The sequence below is a fragment of the Aedes albopictus genome, chromosome 3 (genome assembly GCF_035046485.1).
Source record: "Aedes albopictus strain Foshan chromosome 3, AalbF5, whole genome shotgun sequence".
Lineage (NCBI taxonomy): Eukaryota > Metazoa > Arthropoda > Insecta > Diptera > Culicidae > Aedes > Aedes albopictus.
In genome coordinates, this window is record NC_085138.1 from 95,274,266 (window position 1) to 95,295,491 (window position 21,226).

The 21,226-nt window shown below is 38.8% G+C and overlaps 1 protein-coding gene and 1 long non-coding RNA gene across 16 annotated transcripts in view; one reads left to right on the plus strand and one right to left on the minus strand.

Annotated features, from left to right (window-relative positions):
• Window positions 1-21,226, plus strand: part of LOC134291856 (uncharacterized) — a 188,387-nt gene that overhangs the window by 6,878 nt on the left and 160,283 nt on the right. The window lies entirely within an intron of this gene.
• Window positions 18,160-21,226, minus strand: part of LOC115267054 (casein kinase I-like) — a 97,320-nt gene continuing 94,253 nt past the window's right edge. For 9 of the 11 annotated variants that reach the window (XM_062860063.1, XM_062860064.1, XM_062860062.1 and 6 more), the window contains 2 exons: window positions 21,108-21,218; window positions 18,160-18,482 (listed from right to left, as the gene is read on the minus strand). In XM_062860063.1, coding sequence (XP_062716047.1) covers window positions 18,175-18,482; window positions 21,108-21,218 — 419 coding nt within the window. In that variant the 3' untranslated portion in view covers window positions 18,160-18,174. The other 2 variants (XM_062860059.1, XM_062860066.1) reach the window with 2 other exon arrangements.

Below are 21,226 nucleotides of genomic sequence, written 5' to 3' on the forward strand. Positions count from 1 at the left end.
TCGGAAATCGAAGCATCTTTTTGATGCGCTTGCTCCTTCTCATACGATGTCTCCGCCCTAATAGAAAAATATGATACAACTGGCCTCACATCAGCTATCATCATGATCATACACGGAATGGTACAATCATTCATCCAATAGCCAGTGCATGATACATTTTAATTGGGGCTTTTTAGGCCAAATTGAATCGTCGATCCCCGAGCAGAGGAAAATATCAAAATAATAACAACGGAATAACAAAACCTGTTTTTATATCTCGGTTTGTTATTATTAACTCATTAAGTCATCACCGTTCCATAACATGTTCTGTTGGGCAATCTTATTTTGTTATGATCGTGCTCTTGGTATATTTTCTTTGAATTACATTTCAATAACATGTTTTGTTGTTGCACAAGTTCAGTTATTATTGCGTCATTGAGACTAGTACAAATATTTGATCATTAATATTACAACATAACTAGCTTTGCAATCAAAACTACACCATTCGAGATTTTCGTTGTTCACAGCATTCCGTGAGGAACTGTAAGAGAAAATATTATTTTGTCATCAGTTCCTCTTCTTACTGACATTACGTTACAGTGCCAACTTATCAGCCTTTTGTTTTATAAGCACTTTGAAAAGTATACCTGTTTTTTGTCCCAGTTTCAGTTAGGTTCTTCTTCTTCTTCTTCAGTTTCAGTTAGGTATGAATACGAAAATAGAGAGTGTAATAGAGTGTTAGCCATTTTATGAAACATTTTGGATCAACTGGTGGAATTCAACGACAAACAACACATTTTCGACAAAAATGTAAAAAAATAAGCCATCAAGAACTACATTGATTATTTTTAGACATTTTATTTTTATTGATTTCACTGCATCGAGCTCACTTAAATTAACTAGGATAAATGTGTCAATCAATGAGGTAATAATGTAAATCTTATAAACAATGAACCACCTAATAAACGACGGTAGTTTTGCATCGTAAGTGTTTGGAAAATAAACGAGAACTATTGTTTCTCTCTGTTTTCGATAAGAAATCGCTTGCGACAAAAATAGCGTTCCAATTATGAATGAAACATTTAACAATAGATCCTATTGTTGCGTATCCCATTGAATGCATATGGGACTTTGGAGGAGTTCCTATTGTTACGGGTATAAATATTTGTTACAATTATAAGACAGAATAATTTTTTAATGTGTTATAAGATTATTATTCGTTCGTTCTTTGTGTTGTATGTTTCATTTTAACTTATATATATTCCCATACTTTTAATGCACATTTATAGGGTTCTGGAAAAATAGAGGCCCATGAAATGCAATCCCACTTTGATTGCCGACTTTCAGGCTATTTCGGGCAGCGGTCAAGTACTAGAGATGTAAACCTTCCCCTGCCACGGACTTCAAGTTGTTAAGCTCAAGTATCGAACCCTGAAACGGGATGCCCGATTAGGATTAGTTTTCCTAGACAAAACCAAGCTATGAACACAGCAACAAATGATGTGAACTAAAAGGCAAAATGCCAACTAAAATACAATTTCAGGATGACTGATGGACCCAAACTAATAAATGAAACCTCATCATCCTGTGATCGGAAGGAGTTATCCATCTGGATAACAGGGCACATTTATGTTATGTGTTGTGCTACGTCAATTTGTGATGTCTGTATATTGTGCATTTGTAAGGTTCTATGTATGCCGTGAAGTGTTAATGGTTTGTAATAATTAATTTCTTTAATTTTTGTAACATGGCGCCCAACTAAAAAACCCCGTGTATGCAAATGAAAGTTAGTTGGAAGGATTATAACTACAGTTTTAAGGCCATTTTATTTTTGTGGACAGTGCACCTCCACAAAAGTAAAGTTTAGTTGAAGTAAGATTCGTTACGTGATTTGGAAAGCAGTTTGGCTTTCGGGTAACATTTTATGTTTTGAGTTGAGGTGTGTTCTGGGGACTTGTTAGTTCTGTTCACCGCTACGTTTCTGGAAAGCATTGTGGCTTTCGGGTAGCACAACTCGTTTTGGTTTTGTTTTGAGTTTAGGTTAAGTTATTTATCTTTATCGTAGTGTTAAGTATATGGCCTTAACACTATTGTTATGAAGGATATGAAGCATATGGGAGCTGAATTTTTCGTGAATCGGTAAACGATTCACGAAAAAATTCTTGCTCAAACGTTGGATTGTGTTACGGGTATAAATATTTGTTACAATTATAAGACAGAATAATTTTTTAATGTGTTATAAGATTATTATTCGTTCGTTCTTTGTGTTGTATGTTTCATTTTAACTTATATATATTCCCATACTTTTAATGCACATTTATAGGGTTCTGGAAAAATAGAGGCCCATGAAATGCAATCCCACTTTGATTGCCGACTTTCAGGCTATTTCGGGCAGCGGTCAAGTACTAGAGATGTAAACCTTCCCCTGCCACGGACTTCAAGTTGTTAAGCTCAAGTATCGAACCCTGAAACGGGATGCCCGATTAGGATTAGTTTTCCTAGACAAAACCAAGCTATGAACACAGCAACAAATGATGTGAACTAAAAGGCAAAATGCCAACTAAAATACAATTTCAGGATGACTGATGGACCCAAACTAATAAATGAAACCTCATCATCCTGTGATCGGAAGGAGTTATCCATCTGGATAACAGGGCACATTTATGTTATGTGTTGTGCTACGTCAATTTGTGATGTCTGTATATTGTGCATTTGTAAGGTTCTATGTATGCCGTGAAGTGTTAATGGTTTGTAATAATTAATTTCTTTTATTTTTGTAACACTATCCGGAACAGAAAAAAAAGCAAATTTTGTTTTCAGATTGTTATCAATAACGTATTCATATCAAAATTTGTTATTGAAATATTTTCAAAATTCGCTGTTATTAAGTTGTTATTGAAACTAACAAAACATGTTATTAAACAGGTCTTCCAGGAACATTTTTTTGTTATAATATTTGTTATTTTGCCGCTTATGACAGACAAGTTTATAACAGGATATGTTATGTAAATAACATGAAAATAACTCTTTCCGCTACTCAGTTATTTTTCCAAAATAACACATTTTATTATGCTGTTGCTATTCCCTTCTGCTCGGGTCGCAAGCGTTTAAAAGTGGTAATGGTACGTGGATCAGCCAGTACGTGGGAGGTCGGAAAAGATCAGAAATAAATCTTCCTTCATCACTTTTTACTAGCAAAATATCGGAAAGTATGTTTTGAAGTGACTTTCAAAATCGGATAACAACACAGACGACTTATTTTAACCATTAAGTTCTAAAAGATAGTGTAAACATTTTTGTCGCTGCAATTTTGGTAAGTCCAATTATTAAAAAATATTTGATTTTGATTCAACGTATCATTATTATATGATCGGCGTTAAGTCAGACCGGACCATCTGTTTTTCAATGATTTCGAGAAAATGTGCTGCAAGCACTTGAAATTTTAAATCTCTGGCTTTATTATCAGAAAAACTATTATTCTTTTATGTAATGACACATCTGCGTCAAAATAACGTCGAAAAGTTCAGGTTTAACGAATTCCTCAGCTAAATTCACCTGCCCGAAAAATCGCGTAGTCCACTCTGACTGAACGCCGATCATATGTTCAACAATACTTGAACAATTCTGAATTATCCAACCATAATCATTTTATCATAAAACGATTACTGCTTGAATAGTTATTATTCATTGGTCTACAGTATGAACGATGACATGAATAATATTTTTCTATGCGGAAATTTACTCACGATTGACTAAATCATTATTTAATTTCGTCAAGTTTTGCATTTGCTGGAACAGGAATCGAACAGTATGCGATTGCCATGACCAGAGTTGCTTCGGTAAATACACGGTGTTTATACCCACTACACCATGCGAAATTTGTACTTGCTTTTAAAAAAATCAATGGTGTTATGAAGGTGTCTACACATCAAATTTTTCGAAACGCTTTCAACACAAAAAAAATCAGCAAAATAAATTGCTGAATTTCAGTAAAATTTTTGCTGAATTTCAGCACAACGTTGCTGATCAACTGTCAAAATTGCCGGATGGTTCAGCAAGTTGAAAAATAATTGCTGATATTCAGTAAAATCGCATTGCTGAATGAAATCAGCACAAAAAAAAATCAGCAAAATTTGCTGAATACCAGTAAACAAAATTTGCAGTGTAAGTACTAAGAACGCGCAAAACCGAGAGAAATAATTTTAACCTCTGTTTTGAAGACAGAAGCTTCAGCTCCATCTCTCCTCTGGATGAGAAGGAAACCTTAAGATTAATGTTAATATTAAGGTTGCCGGTAAAGGTAGGTTTCACCCACATAGAAAAATACAATTCATGGTATCTTTCATATCGTAGGAAGTTGGTTCATGGAATAATAACTATACATCTTATGATTATGTTGTTATTAGATAAGCGAGTAAAAAAATATATTGTTCAAAACTTCTCAGAAATCATTACACTTTAAATAATGATTTATTGAATAATCCACATATAGTTTTAAATCATACTTTTTTCATCCTTGATTTGATCTATCTGAAGATTGATGTCATTAGACGAGAAATCGTATTCTCAGCTTCCTAGATAAAGAAACCAAACAATTTTGACCCTTGCACTTTTAATCATCAGGCCGAGAAATTCGTACTGTCCTAGGGCTTTTGGGAGATGACTCCACACCTACACTCGCAGATCCGGAACACGAGCGACCCGAATAAAACGGTATCATACAAAAATCATACAGATTATTGTCATTTTCAGATTATTCATGGTATAATAAATTGGATTATAAATCAACCATGCGACGAGTCATATTAATTATAGTGGTTATCATAATCGGAGTTTCAATGATAGACCGAATGGGTTGTTAAGTATCGTTACCATCCAAAAATGCCTTTTTTCCCGAACAAAAATTTAAGGAGAAAAATTCATATATATGCCATTATAGATGTGGTATACATAGAAAATATATCAGTTATTATTTTGGGTATTTTACCTCTTATGCAGGGCTTCTCAATCCCAATTCAGGTTGTAGGTATTGGGGTATCGGGTTTATAAATTCACAAATGCTAATATTAATCGCCAAACTAGCAGAATGGTATGATAAACATTTATTGTGTGGTTATCATAAGAGTAATGCTACTGTAATAACCACCCTCATAAAATGTATTATACACTGGACATTGAATAAATGATTGTACCATTTCGTGTATGATCAAGATTATAGCTGGATGTTAAACGCGTTGTATAATATTTTTCTATTGGGGCATTCCACAAATGTTTCCATCCAAATACAAAGCACAACAATAACACTGCCATGCACTCTTTTGCAAATCATCTCTTCACTCCTCTTGTTTGCGTTACGTCATCACTGAGAACCTGCTTCTCAGCTTCACTTCCACAGTTACTGGCTTAGAACTTCCCAGGAAGTCGAGGAAATTGCCAGTTTATCACTGGCAATTTCTTATTTTTATAGCTACCATACAGGAACAATAAAATAACAATATCATCTATATTTAGGCACCATACGCATTGTGAAAATACATTTTTGAATATGATACAGATATAGGTTGTAAAGTATCATATTATAAAACCGTACATGTTGATGTTTTATATTTGTTTACAAATAAGTTATTGTTGCACGACCATACAATAACTATAACATTAATTGTTGCTAACAGTGATTGTCGTTTCATTACTATGTATTGTACTGTATTTTTATGGTAATGTCTGACCATTTGTCATCACAAAATAGACTCGTGAGGTGATCTTTGGCCATGCCTTCTTTTCGAAGGATACCTTGGATTCCGTGTCTCGAGGTCTTTTGACGCCTCCTATGAGATTAATTATCATAACTATTGTCTGAAACGACGACGACGACGATGACGAAGAGGACGACCGCCAACGATAACAGGCACACAAAAGACCGACCTGAATTTCCCAGAAAATCACCGCAGCCCAATCGCCAAAATGGTAAAAAAAAGAAATCACATCATTTTTATTTTTCCTCACAAGAGACGATTGCAGACAGTGTTTCCGTTCGTTGCAATCGGGCAGGCTATCGCGGCAACGTTATTGTCAACGACCAGCCGCCAGGCCAGGCGGCTCTGAAGCAAAATGAGGTGATTTGCATTTTTTAATCGTACGGCAAAATATGATTATCGCGCTCCAACTGCGCGCGCCCGCCGGACCAAACAAATATGGGATCAAATTAAGATCGAAGCCGTGGCGGAGTGACGGTGGTGCTGCGTCGTGAATTTTATAATTTAATTAAGTTTTGGGCGCTTAGCTTCTTTCTTTTTTATTTAATTTGCCACTCAACTGGAAACAAATGGCAGCAACTGCATTTGTCAATCGGGTTTTTGTTATAAGGGAGCTGACACTGTCTGTCTCCCTAATAAACAAGACTCACAAAAATGCAATATATTGCATTGTCACACTAACAATACAGTTTATTGTGGCGACCGTACAACAAAATAACAACGTAACCATATGATATGAGGTTGGCACCATAAGATGTATGGTGAATAAACATTTTACAACATGTTATGTATCGTAGCAAAGAAAAATCGATTTTTCTCGAACAAATTTGAAACATAAACCATACATTTGATTGTTTTTATAATGTTCGAACTTCTTGTACAATTAAACATATTGTTTTTGTTACAATACAATAACAATATGTACTACATATTGTTTGTGTTCCAATGTATTGCAGTAATATTGTTATTGTATTGTACTTGTATGAGAATTTTTATCCTGGTATATTGTCATATCACTTTACAGTTATGATATAAATTACGGTTAGGCACCATAAGGTGTATCGTAAATTAACATTTTACAATAACATGTATAGTTTCTTATGTATGTCATCTGCGAAATCGTCAAGTAATGCTACTGCTCTGATAATTATTTGATTAGTTAATTCTTCTAGCGAAAGCATTACTTGACCATTACATGAACAGTACTTACGAAGAAGAAACAAGTCATAATGAAAGACACTCAGAAATAAGAAAATACTCCAATACATACTCCAAACCAAAATTTCGGATGACCCGCGCGTTTGGGCGTGTAGCACAGCGACAGCACCAACAACGACATGGATACTTCATCAGGCCAATATGCTAATGGGGTAGGGTACAGATTTAAAAATAAACCGTTTCTGCTGGCAGAGGATTCTATTGTGCTACTGGGTGGATACCCATTTGAAGCCATTGCATTGGTGGTGAGCTGGAAGACCACACACGGGCGTGGCAGGGAGGGACGCGCGTGCAGCGGTGGAAAGATAGTTAAATGCAATTCCATTGGTATCGACGACGATGACGACTAGAGTGCTTAAAGCGCGGTAGCACTGGTACGGTCACATATCCATACGTAACCAATGTGAAACAAAGAGGCTTTTCTCTCGACGAGGATATCGATTTTCCCAAGGACTCTATTTTCGGATGCCACAACCACACACCATTGCGAAGGTGGGACATTGATTCATTGGGATTGTTGTGGGTATGGTTTTATAATTAGATCGAATTGTTGAATGTTCGTCGGGAGGGGTTTTCACTAGCGGGCTATTTTGAGGGTGAATAGGCTCTGTTTGGCAAGTCGTCCATATTTTATCATTTCACCCACCCAGTTTATGTTAAGAGGAAAATACTCAATTGAAATGATAAGGGGTATCGTTGTGACTGTTAGAATTTCTGAAAACCGTCTACAACAGTGGTGCTCAGGTTGATGTATACCGCGGGCCAAATTGAGATTTTGCGTCTGAACCGCGGGCCGCAGGGTGAAAATTATCATGAATATTGTATTAAAAGTGTTCTAATTTTTTTTACTAAGGCAATTTTAGTATTAGAAAATTAAAGATGTTTCGATAATTTTGATAAGTATCTCTTGCACTTCAGTACTTTCAAAGATCTCAGTTTGACCACTGAAAACATATGGAAAATTGGAAATTCTATCTATTTGTGAGTCATTTGTAGTAGCAAATTATGTATTGCTACTTATGGCTGGATTATCTAAACATCATTTTCAAAATGTAGCCTCAACAGAAGAAACGGTAGCTACTGTAGAATGGTAGATGTTTTATATAACAAACAAAATATTTGATAAACATTTTATTAATTACCCCAATTTTATGAATTTTTGACCAAACAAAAGATTTGTTGGAGAATATTAAATCCACTTCTTGACAGAAATAGGACTTGGACTTGGAATCATGTTTCCTATCTTACTTCGGTAAGACCGAGTATTACAAAATAATGATAAAATCTAAGTTAACTTTAACACGAACTAAAATAAGTTTTTTGCACAACTTTTTCAATCATGGAAAATTATTGAAAGTATTAATGATGGTCATTGAAATAATTTTATCATAAATGAAAGATAAATAAGATAGATACATAAGATTGAGCATTGTAATAATATTTTTTCATTATTTTGAACTATATCAGTATCTTTTTTCCAAAGTACTCTGCGGGCCGCATTCAAGAGCTTCGAGGGCCGCATGCGGCCCGCGGGCCGCAGTTTGAGCACCACTGGTCTACAACGATTTAACAATCGGATGTTCATGAAAAAAATGGATTCTTTTAATGTGTTCCACAGATCCTGAGAGAGATTCTCCCAGAATCCTAATAGGGATTCTTCCAGAATCCTGATAAGGATTCTTCCAGAATCCTGATAGGGATTCTCCCAGAATCCTGATAGGGATTCTCCCAGAATCCGGATAGGGATTCTCCTAGAATCCTGATAGGGATTCTCCCAGAATCCTGATAGGGATTCTCCCAGAATCCTGATAGGGATTCTCCCAGAATCCTGATAGGGATTCTCCCAGAATCCTGATAGGGATTCTCCCAGAATCCTGATAGGGATTCTCCCAGAATCCTGATAGGGATTCTCCCAGAATCCTGATAGGGATTCTCCCAGAATCCTGATAAGGATTCTCCCAGAATCCTGATAGGGATTCTCCCAGAATCCGGATAGGGATTCTCCCAGAATCCGGATAGAGATTTTCCCAGAATCCTGATAGGGATTCTCCCAGAATCCTGATAGGGATTTTCCCAGAATCCTGATAGGGATTCTCCCAGAATCCTGATAGGGATTCTCCCAGAATCCTGATAGGGATTCTCCCAGAATCCTGATAGGGATTCTCCCAGAATCCTGATAGGGATTCTCCCAGAATCCTGATAGGGATTCTCCCAGAATCCTGATAGGGATTTTCCCAGAATCCTGATAGGGATTCTCCCATAATCCTGATAGGGATTCTCCCAGAATCCTGAGAGGGATTCTCCCAGAATTTTTAGGAGGATTCTCTCATAATCTTTAAAGTGATTGTTTCAGAATTCTGAGTGGGATTCTTTCAGAATCCTGAGAGAAATTCTCTCAGCATCGCCACGAAATCCACTGGAGTATCAAACAAAAATCAAATAAAACTACAATACATTGTATTGTAACACTATCATGTAGTTTATTTTAATTACCATGCAAAATACAATAGAATAACAATATACCTTATGATCATCCACCATAGGATGTATCGTTAATAAATGGTTATTAAAATTAAATAACGATATACCTTATGGTTATGCACCTTAGGATGCATCGTTAATAAACATCCTTCGGAAATTTCACCAGAAACCCATTAAAGATACCTCAACCAACTCATCTACGGAATCTCTAGAATTTGTGGCGCCTATTTGTGTAAGATAATTTTTTAATTTGGTAGAAAACTTGTCATAAAATTAGATACAGATCCTCAAATTCTCAATGATAATAAGAAGCCATTAGCGCCTTTCTACAGTTCTTGAGGTAATTCCCAAATTTATTAGATCATATCATACCCACAACAATATACCATATGCTCTAAAAACAATTCGACATCAACCCCCTCTCTCAATTGAAAAATTGTTTTGCGTATCTCCTAGCTCCAGCGTCACACACTTAACCTCGTCTGAGGAACCACAATTGCTACTCTAGAGAGAGTCTAGATAATGGGATCGCCACAGATTCTTTTCTCTTTAGCATTTTGACGACGCACGCGAACGAGGACGACAACGACGAGAATGGCGAAAATACCTTTAAATTAGAATGCCACAGCAGCAGCAGATGGAGAAACTCGCGATCAGAGCGGAGATTGTCTTGATAAGATAAGTGCCCACCTCCGCTTGTTGTTGTGAACTTGGCCTGGCCTTCACCTTCGACCTGGTCTGGACTATTTTCAAAGTTGTGCTTCTAACGAATGCTGCTTATTCACATTTGACTATTTTTCGAAGATTGTCGTCATCGTGTCCATAAGAAATACAATTTCACATGTACGGTTACATTAATCATTACAACAATACTAAAACAATAAAATACGATAGAGTTTAGGGTTATGTAATATAACACATACGATATTTGATAATACTGATACTGCAATAGAAATAAAAGTTGTTTCGAGCAATTTTCAATAAACCATAAGTCATATAGTTTTTGTATGGTTCCAATGATTGTTCCCCCTCAATTAAAAAAAAACACTGTGGAAAACATTTGTGGTCAGTTGTGTCTAATTTTACAGTAGTTTCTCTTCTCCTCATCCTCATCTGCTTTGAAACTTACTTTGAAACTGAAATAAAAGTTGTTTCGAGCAACTTTCAAAATTTTTGTGTTCAGTTGTGTCTAGCTTTACAGTAGATTTTTGTCTTTTCTGGCGTTACGTCCTAGTCTGTTTCTCAGCACATGCTTTGAAACTGTGCTGAAAGGCAGTTACCATGATAGTATTACATAATCCTGATAACCATACAACATACAATAAATATGTAAGATTTCTTTGTTCAGAACGATTGAATTTTATATTCTTACGAATCCCAGCAACCTCCATACTGTATCATTTTTCTTAAGTTTAAATTTCTATGGTATAGAACCCTACGACGTATCATAATTGAACAGTTTCAATTATTATCATCACGATACACAAATTTGTACCATCGCAAAACTGTTTTGTTACCAATTTTTCTCCAATTTTGAAACTCTTCCTCGTCATTTGCATTTCCAAAAATGAAAGTGACAAGTTCCATTGAACATTTTAGCAATTCTTCTCACGACACTTTGTCGTCATAATTCCGAGTTCGGGGTTTTGCGGTTCAGGAATCAAAGCTAAACAAGCACAGGCAATCCCTGGAAAGTTGAAAAAGAAAAAAACTAGGAGTGGGCAATGTCTGAGACATAACCGCAATGTTGACGTAGGACAAAGGCTGGAACGAGATTTCGACTTTTATATTTCCATAATACAATGTTTGTTGTTATGATAATACAAATGGTGAAGTAATGTGTTGAGTAAAGTTGTTGTGTGATGTACTGATTTATCGACCGTATTCTATAATTAACTTGATGATTTTGTGGATATATAGGTTTCTTTCTACTCATAAGTATAAGGGAGTAGAGATCAATGTGGATAATGAAATGATAGATATGATAGAGTGCGAATTCCGAAAAAGCTACCGATCGATAGAATTTGTGATGAAAACAGAACAATACATAGGCAGTCGGGTGCCTGAAACTTTTGCCAGTCTTGGTAAGGTGGTATGAACTACCAACCAAGCCGATCTGTTTAAAAGCACAGGTCGCACGGCAGAAGTTTCACGCATTCGATGTATTCGTTCAATACATAGCCTACTTGCCTAATTTCACCTTCTATAAAATTTTCACACTTGTTCGCTACCTAGCGAATTCTATCATATCTATCATTTCATTATCCACTTTGATCTCTACTCCCTTATACTTATGAGTAGAAAGAGACCGATATAATCATCAAGTTAGTTGTTGTGTGATCGCTTTCGCTGAACGCATTCATAACCCAACAAACATTTTTGCTGTATAAGAGTAAACCAAATCGCTCTTAAGCTAACTTTAGTTCAAGAAGCTGTTATTCAGCTGGTTCGGTTACTTGGAAAGATGTTGACTAGTTCAAGAGTTAGTTCGAGAAATGGTGAAATTACTGTTCTACGAGAGAATTTCCATCGAGCGGATTAAATTAATAGATAATTGAACGGCGTTAGATAGACCTTTTCAATTAAAGTTTAACGTGAAACTCATTCGACAATACGATAGCCGAGAGTCATCGCTGAGTTTGTGTGCTGCTGCCTAGCTGGGAGGTGACAACTCCCTTGTCCTTGACTGATCCAAGGAAAATGACGAAAGATAACAGAGGAAACAGCTGTTATGCCCCTAGATTAGCAGAGCAGATGAAGCTCCTCCCATTCGGCGGGCTTCCCAGTTTATTCCGTTTGCATGACCCGCCCACATTGTGTCAGACGCTTCAAACGACTGCAACCGTTCTTTGAGACAATTTCTTATCGAACGGATAAACTAATTGAAGTATTGAATAATTAAGATCATTTTAATTCGATAAATATTAGAATGAAACAATGTTTCAGGTACAATTGTCCGAATAAGATAACGCGTTGCTAAATTTCGTGTAGAAAGATTAGTGATCGATTTTACTGTTTCTGAGCCACCAATCATTCAACCATTCACTTTTCGAATGCACTACACTTTTACCGATCGTTGGAATATATCCGAAAATTATCCGATTCATAACTCTTAAGGAATAATTTTCTCTGGTCCTGAAAAGGTCCGTTCAAATAACGGTTGATTTTAGAAAGACAATTGAAAATTATCCGCACTGAATGTGGGAAGCCATCGAAAGCTGCCGCCGCCTGCTGCCGTGAATGAGATTCCTGGTTCTATCAGATAGATAGCCGAGAGCCGTCGCTGGGTTGGTGCGCAGCTACCCAGCTGTGGAGGTAACTTCCATTGCCAGGCCCACCGCAGCCGTGATCAGTGGATGAGATTCCTGGTGCTATCACTCGTCGCAGTTGACGTGCTGCTGCGCAGCCGTGGACGTGATCCACCTCCACCCTCCCTGACTGATCCAATGAAAATGACGAAAGAAATCAGAGGGAACAGCTTTTATGTCCCTAGATTTGCAAAAGAAGCTCCTCCCATTCGGCTGGCTTGCCAGTTTATTTCGATTGCATGTCCCGCCCCGTATGCTCCGTACACTTCAAACGATCAATCAACCGAGAAATGAGAAATTTTTCATTTAACGAATAAAGTAACCAAAATATTGCAAGATTTAGATTATTTTAATTCGAAAAATGGTAAACTAAACAATGTTTCACGAAAAATGGTCTGTATAGGATAAAGCGTTGCTAAATTTCTGGTGGGATCATTAGTGGCCGGCAACACTATTGATGTGGGGCCACCAAGCATACAATTTTTCACTTTTCGGTTGCATCACACTTCTACCGAGCGATGGAATGAAATAATTATCTGATTCACAACTCTTGAGGAATAATTTTCTATGGTCCTGAAAAGAACTGTTTGAATATTGGACGATTTCAGACAGAAAGTTGACATGAATTTATCATGCCACGCAATGCGTGTTAGATCCCCGTGTTGAATGCTGAACGCCGTCGAAAATTCGCCCTCCGCTTGCTGCCGTGGATGAGATTAGTGATCGCTTCACTGTTGCTGAGCCACCACCAAGAATTCAATCTTTCACTATTTGGTTTCACTACACTTTCTCGGTTGATGCAGGAAATTTATCCAATTAACTCTCTAAGAAGTATTTTCGATGGTTCTGAAAAGAACCGTTTGAATTATGGACGGTTTTAGGTAGAAATTGAAATCAATTCATCATGCCACCCAATGTGCATTGATTTTATTCGCGCTGAATGCTGGACGCCGTTGAGAATTGGCCCGCCGCTTGCTGACCTGGATATTCTTCCTGATGCTATCAGCAATGCGCCACCGTCAATCAATCCGTGAAAGGACCGAGCTCCGAGGAAAAGCGACGCAACTCGCACATTCGTTGTGGCGGATCTTTCTTTGGTGGATTTTGCTGCTGCCTCTGCCACCACCGCGTTAGACGGTTAGAAGGCGAATGTGCAACAGCACCCTTGCCGACAACCACCGACACCGAGCCGACACGGCCGTCAAAGAATAATGAGCGAAAACGCAAACGAAGAAAGTCGGCAGCTCTCGTTCGATGCGTTCACCTCGAGACGACAAAGACAAATGAGGGAAGATGCGAAGAAGCAGTAGCTTTTATATGCGACGGGAGCATCCAAAATGTGCTCGTTCGTGATTGGCTGGAATAAACATGGGTTTACTTTTACCAATTTTTCAATAGTTTGTTATTGAAAATCAGCAAATGTTATTATTGGACATAATTGGTGTAAAGATTTGCAATCGATTGGTGCCAAAATTTTGAAAAATCAACGAGAAATGGCTGAGTTATTAACGATCAAAATCTCCACTTCAAACGTAACGCGGCCGATTTCTGAAAATTTAGAATGACACCCGGTATAGAAAAGAGAGACGTAGTCCTACGTCAAAAAAACAACGATAAACGACTAAAAACTGACGACAACCACATGCCACACATGTGGTATTTGTCCGTGTCCCTGCCCGTGCCCGGTTTGATCGGTGCAAAAGTGAAAAAACCCGAACCGGAAATGCATCCAGCCACAAAATGCACAGCCACAGAGAGCTTGGAGCACTATTTAGGAGACAGACAGGCAGACAGACAGTCGGACAGACTGAGTGGCAGACGGGAACGTCCATGTGGTGCTTGTGAATTGGCGACCATTGACGACGACGATGATGATATAACCATTTTACTTCACCCAACCGGTGGTGGTGCACATGTGGATATTATTCGGACGATGCCATTTCATGTCCGTGTCCATGTGCAATTTTTAAACGTGCCAGCAGGATGTGAGCGAACTGCCTGATTGGGCGGCGGTCAGCCAGATGATGCTCGGCCAAAAAGAAGGGAACGTGGTTAATGTCGTACTGGATTCAGCAGATTCAAGGTATTTGAGATAATAAGATACCATTATTATATGTGACATGGTCAGAAGATTACATATATAGTACTTTACTATTGCCAAAATCCAAACATAAATGCATTACTTAGTAGAACTAGAGTGAAGTGGATTGTAAGTAATGAATAAAAAAAACTAAATGAACAATTAATCTTATCATCACCATAACACGTATGGTAAAACTATTGTTAACAACGATTAAATAGTTACGTCAGACATGTCCAAATTTATTCCGCTACATTATATTTTGCGATATAAAACTATGAGTTGTATAATAGTTTAGTTATTTTGTGTTTATAACAGTCCGGAGACTCCCCCGGGAATTCTCTGGGAATGCTTCCAGAGATTCCCCAGGAAATCCTTCCAGAGAAGCCCCTGGAAATCATTCCAGAGAATCCCCTGGAAATCCTTCCAGAGAATCCCAATCTCCTGGAAATCCTTCCAGAGAATCTCTTGGAAATCCTTCCAGAGAATCTCCTGGAAATCCTTCCAGAGAATCCCCTGGAATTCCTTCCAGAGATTCCCGTGGAAATCCTTGCAGAGATTCCCGTGGAAATCCTTGCAGAGATTCCCGTGGAAATCCTTGCAGAGATTCCCGTGGAAATCCTTGCAGAGATTCCCGTGGAAATCCTTCCAGAGATTCCCGTGGAAATCCTTCCAGAGATTCCCGTGGAAATCCTTCCAGAGATTCCCGTGGAAATCCTTCCAGAGATTCCCGTGGAAATCCTTCCAGAGATTCCCGTGGAAATCCTTCCAGAGATTCCCGTGGAAATCCTTCCAGAGATTCCCGTGGAAATCCTTCCAGAGATTTCCCTGGGAATCCTTCCAGAGATTTCCCTGGAAATCGTTCCAGAGATTCCCCTGGAAATCGTTCCAGAGATTCCCCTGAAAATCGTTCCAGAGATTCCCTTGAAAATCGTTCCAGAGATTCCCCTGGAAATCGTTCCAGAGATTCCCCTGGAAATCGTTCCAGAGATTCCCCTGGAAATCATTCCAGAGATTCCCCTGGGAATCGTCCCAGAGATTCCCCTGGAAATCGTCCCAGAGATTCCCCTGGAAATCGTTCCAGAGATTCCCCTGGAAATCCTTCCAAGGATTCCTCTGGGAATCCTTCCAAGGATTCCTCTGGGAATCCTTCCAAGGATTCCTCTGGGAATCCTTCCAAGGATTCCTCTGGGAATCCTTCCAAGGATTCCTCTGGGAATCCTTCCAAGGATTCCTCTGGGAATCCTTCCAAGGATTCCTCTGGGAATCCTTCCAAGGATTCCTCTGGGAATCCTTCCAAGGATTCCTCTGGGAATCCTTCCAAGGATTCCTCAGGGAATCCTTCCAAGGATTCCAGAGATTCTTCTGGGAAGCCTTCCAGGGGTACCTCTGGGAAGCCTTCCAGAGATTTTCTTGGAAATCCTTCTAGAGATTCCTCTGGAAATCCTTCCTCTGAGAATCCTTCCAGAGATTCGTCAGGGAATCTTTCCAGAGATTCCTCTGGGAGTCCTTGTAGATTCCTCTGGGAATCCTTCCAGAGATTTCCCTGGGAATCCTTCCAGAGATTTCCCTGGGAATCCTCCCAGAGATTCATCTGGGAATCCTTCCAGAGATTCCTTTGGAAATCCTTCCAGATTCCTCTGGAAATCGTTCCAGAGATTCCTCTGGAAATCGTTCCAGAGATTCCCCAGGGAATCTTTCCAAAGATTCCTCTGGGAATCCTTCCAGAGATTCCTTTGGGAATCCTTCTAGAGTTTCTTCTGGGAATCTTTTCAGAGATTCCTCTGGGAATATTTTCAAAGATTGCTCTGGGAATCCTTCCAAAGATTTTTCTGTGAATCCTTCCAGAGACTCTTCTGTGAATCCTTCCAGATATTCCTCTGTGAATACTTCCATATATTCCTCTAGGAATCCTTCCAGAGATGGCACTGTGAATCCTTCCAAAGATTCCTCTGGGAATCCCTACAGAAATTCCTCTGGGAATCCCTCAATAAATTTCTCTGGATTTTTTTTCTGATTTCTCTGGGTATCCCCTCATAGATTCTTCTGAGAATTTGCCAGAAACCTTCCGGGAATTCTTCCAGAAATTTACCCTGGATTTTTTTTTCAGAAATTCCCCCGGGAATACCTCCTTAGATTTCTCTGGGAATTTCTCTAGGAAATCCCCCGAGAACTCCTGCAAAAATTTTCTTGAGAATCTTCCCGGGAACTTCTCCAGAGATTACCCTCTGAGTTTCTCCAAAAATTCCCTCTGATTTTTTTCGGGAAATTCCCCGAGAATTCCGCCAGAAAACGCCCAACGGAATTACTAAAAAATCCACCCGGGAATTTCTCGAGCAATTCTTCTTAAGATTTCCATGTAAATTTCGCCAGATTCCCGGAAATTCATCCAGACATTTTTCCGGAAGTTCATCCAGAAATACTCCTGGTATTTTTCTACGGATTTCCCTCAGGGATTTCTCCGGGAATTATTTAAAGGTTCAAACTGAAACTCTCCAAAGAATTTGTTTGGAAATTCTTCAGAGAATTTCCCAGAGATTTCCTAGTGGATTCTTCCAGAGATTCCTCTTGGAGTTCCCCAGAGAATCCTCTTGGAATTCCTCAAGTGATTTTCGTACATAGATTTCTCTGCGAATTCCATCAAATATTCTTTCGTAAATTACTCCAGATTTTTCTATGGAAATTCCTTCAGAGATTACCTTGAAAATTCCAGCATATTTTCCTGGGAATTCTTGTAAATTCTGAGAGTTCCTCCAGTTATGTTTTATTTCGGGGATTCCCTCAGGAATTTATTCTGGGATTTTCCCAGGAATTTCTCCAGGGTTTCCTCCGAATATTTTTTAAAGGGATTTCTCTGAAATTTCTCCAGACATTCGCTCGGGAACGTTACCACGAATTTCCTCGGAAAATTCTCCGAAAAAAATTAAGGATCACCGCTTTTAGTTGTTGACCTACAACACCCAATTTGTAGTCTAAATCGAATTACATTTAGTCCCACTTCGCCCATATAGAATTGAAGTAGAAACATCAATATTAAAAACACGGGACGTACATAATAAAAGTAAATCTACACATCATAATGAACAACAACAAATAGAGCCGGTAAACACATTGAAGTAGTTAACTCATACGATTCCACTTGTTACGCAGCGACGACGATCAGATAAGACAACATCAAGAGTTTAAAGAAAAAGAAAACTTTCGAGAAATGACGCCGCCATTTTGTTGTGAAAAAAATAACACCCAGAAGGCCAGGCCAGGCGAGTGAGCGAGATTTTGTGTGAACGATTTGAGTTAAAAAATGTGTTAGTGAGAGTTAGTGTGAGAGAGAGAAAAAGAGTGAAAAACCTTAAAACTAATCTGAGAAAAAGAAATGTGAGAGAGTATCGGTAAAAATAGAGGACAATATGTGTGTGTGAAAGAGAGAGAAAGAGGTGAAGTACAAAAACATAGAGAGAAAGTGAAAGAAAGTGAGAAAGAGAGTGAGAGACAGAGTAATGAAACTACTTACTAATTGTATTGCTATCATGAGTACTGTTTTCAGCGAGAATCGCCGGCCGCACAGATCGAACAGATCTTCGAGCGAAGGACCGAGTAATTCCATAACTAGTGCATTGTATTTGCCACAGGGACCAAAGTAGTATACCTCCGGTATACCTTCTGCTGGGTAGCGGTTCATTAGGAGACGGCAGCACGTTGTGGAACACCGGGGATCGGACAATGGAGAAAGAGATGGGAAGAAATTATAAAACATTGGTGTCACTCATGGGGGAGTAAGTTTTGAAAATTTGGCTTTGCCCACGTTTTCTTGTTCTTCTGAAACTTGTCTCGGTTGCATAGCTGCAGGGGGTGGAGACCACCTGACCTTCTGCCGGCCAGCAATCGGAAGGAAAATTAATTGCAACACTATTCGGAAGGACGCGCGATAAAGACGGGTGTGGAGGAATAGATGGCCACCGGAAACGGAAGCGATTATTCACGTGATGCCACCTGGTGTTTGTGTCTACGGTTGGAAAGAGTGCGGTAGGATATAAATGACCTAATTAAAAAGCGGGAAGGAGAAAGAGAGAGCGGGTTTGGGGTTCTCTTCCTTTTCCGGCCTTTTCAATGGTCTTGGTCGATGGAAAAACGCGACGCGTGTGGTGGCAAGGATCTTAATAATAGCCGGCTGTACTCTTCAAGGACTATTTATCAGGGTCTCACTCCGCTCGGTTGAATGCGGCTTTTGCTCTGAGAAGTAGGAAAAATGATAACAATTTATAATATCAATAGCTATGTATATGTCACTTTATGTTGTTTGGATCCGCAAATTTTTGTTTTTATTTCTTGACAGTGACTACTAAGTACGGGTCGGCTTTAGGTATTTAACTCTTGGGTCCATGAAGGAACGAAAAAGTTACTGAACTGATCGATTTGATTCTCTCTGCGAAAGATGGAAGTTTAGTCAAGCGAAAGATGTGTGTGTATGGGTGTGGTAAAACAAAAGATAGAGAAAATTAAAACGGGTTAAAAACTGAAAACAGAAAATTAAACTAGTAAACGAAATATGAGGAAAGATGTGTCTGGTTATCTACACTGGGATGAATTCTGGCACTATTCGATTGGGTCCGACTGGTGGAACTAGCGTTTGATAACAAAGGAATACGAATGGGGTTACTACTTCAATGGTTGACGGTTGCTCAAAGGTGGTTTTTGGTTTTGATCGATTTTTGACGTAAAGATGGCGCTGATCTTGTGAAGCCCTCACTAGCGCCATCTCTTACCGAGATTTCCAGATTGATTGATTGTCACGTGTTTTGATGCAGTACTTGTGTTGGCATACCATATTACTGAAATGGGAGAAGGTAAGAAGTCGTATTCTTTTGGTTGGTCTATGCAGACTAGCATACGCGAGGCACGTCTGATAACAGGAGCTGCTAAGAGCCATCTACATTTCAGAAATGAAGACAATTTCGAAACGCTCAAGCGCTACTGCGATAGTTTAGCAATCTACTTGGAATACCGCTGTCTGGTTACTTCAGTTTTGCGAAACCTAAACAAAAATGACAACCGTAGTTATTTTTGAATCATGAAACAGAACTAGCATTAGTTTTCAAACAGAATTTCACTACCAAATGAAGAATGACGAGTCAATGTAGAACGCCAACAAAATAACTACAACGTCGGCTGGCTGCGTTTGTCACTATGTTTTACCAATGGAAGGTATGCGAATCACGCTGATTGACCGACCAACGGGAAGATCGGTTAGAATTGAAGCGAACAAAGCGGTATCTACCATAGCAAAAAACGGATCATCTCACACGCACACAACACACACAAATAAAGGATGGTAAAACAAAACAAAACAGTTGCTTATTTCTGTTGTATTGGTGAGATCTTTCTACAATGAAACTATATTTACAGGAAATGAGCAGATGAAATGATGCTGTATAAGGAAAAAATGCTGAACCAGTAACAACTACAACCGAAAGCATGAAATCAAAAGAAGGAAGAAGTTAACACAAAAACAAGTGAAATGAAGTAAAGAGTATGGGAAAAGGATAACAAAAAAAAACATAAAAAATAAACAGAAACAAAGTGGAAGCAAAACAAAACAGATGGAATAAGAGGAAAAACAGCAGAAAGTACAGATAGTGTTGGAAGACAGGCTAACAGAGTAGGTAAAGTATAACCGTACAATCAAATAAAAATAATGAACTATAATATCAACAAAATTATCTCAGTAAAAAAAACGAAGTACAATTTGAATAAAAAGAGGGTGTTTGCCGACCCGTGACTTACTAGTTGCTTAGCTATCATCAGTACAGTCTTGAGTGAGAATTTCCTTCCACATAACGTAAAAAGGTCTTCTAACGATGGTCCCAACAGTTCTAGTACCATTGCATTGTAACGGCCACCACACGTACCTAGGTGATACACACGCGGGATCCCCTCGGGAGGGGACTGTGTATCTGTGGAATACACAAGAAGAAGAATACACAATCGGCGAGCGAGGGGAGGCGACACAATTGACAAACGAAGGGCGGGGGATCAGGGATAGGGGGTTTGCAGGGGGGGGGGGGGGGGGTGTCCTGGAAAACTGGAACAAAGCACGAAATTTTCAAATCTTTTAAAGCCCCCTCCCTTTTGTTGTACACAGTTTCGGTAGTTACATTTGGCGGAACTTAAATCTTCTAGGGAAAAAAATCCACGAACCAATAACTAATAACAGTGACAACAGCGAGAGCGGGGGACAGTTGGAACAAAAAAAGTAGAAAACGTTTAAGGTGCGTAAACGAGTGGGCTTACCATGTGATCCTAATAATTTGTAAAACCTATACTCTAAGTGCAGTTGTGGTGCTTTTGATTTCATTGGCTCCATTTTTATTGCTACGTGTTCATTGTTGTAGAGGTTCTTCCCTGAAATG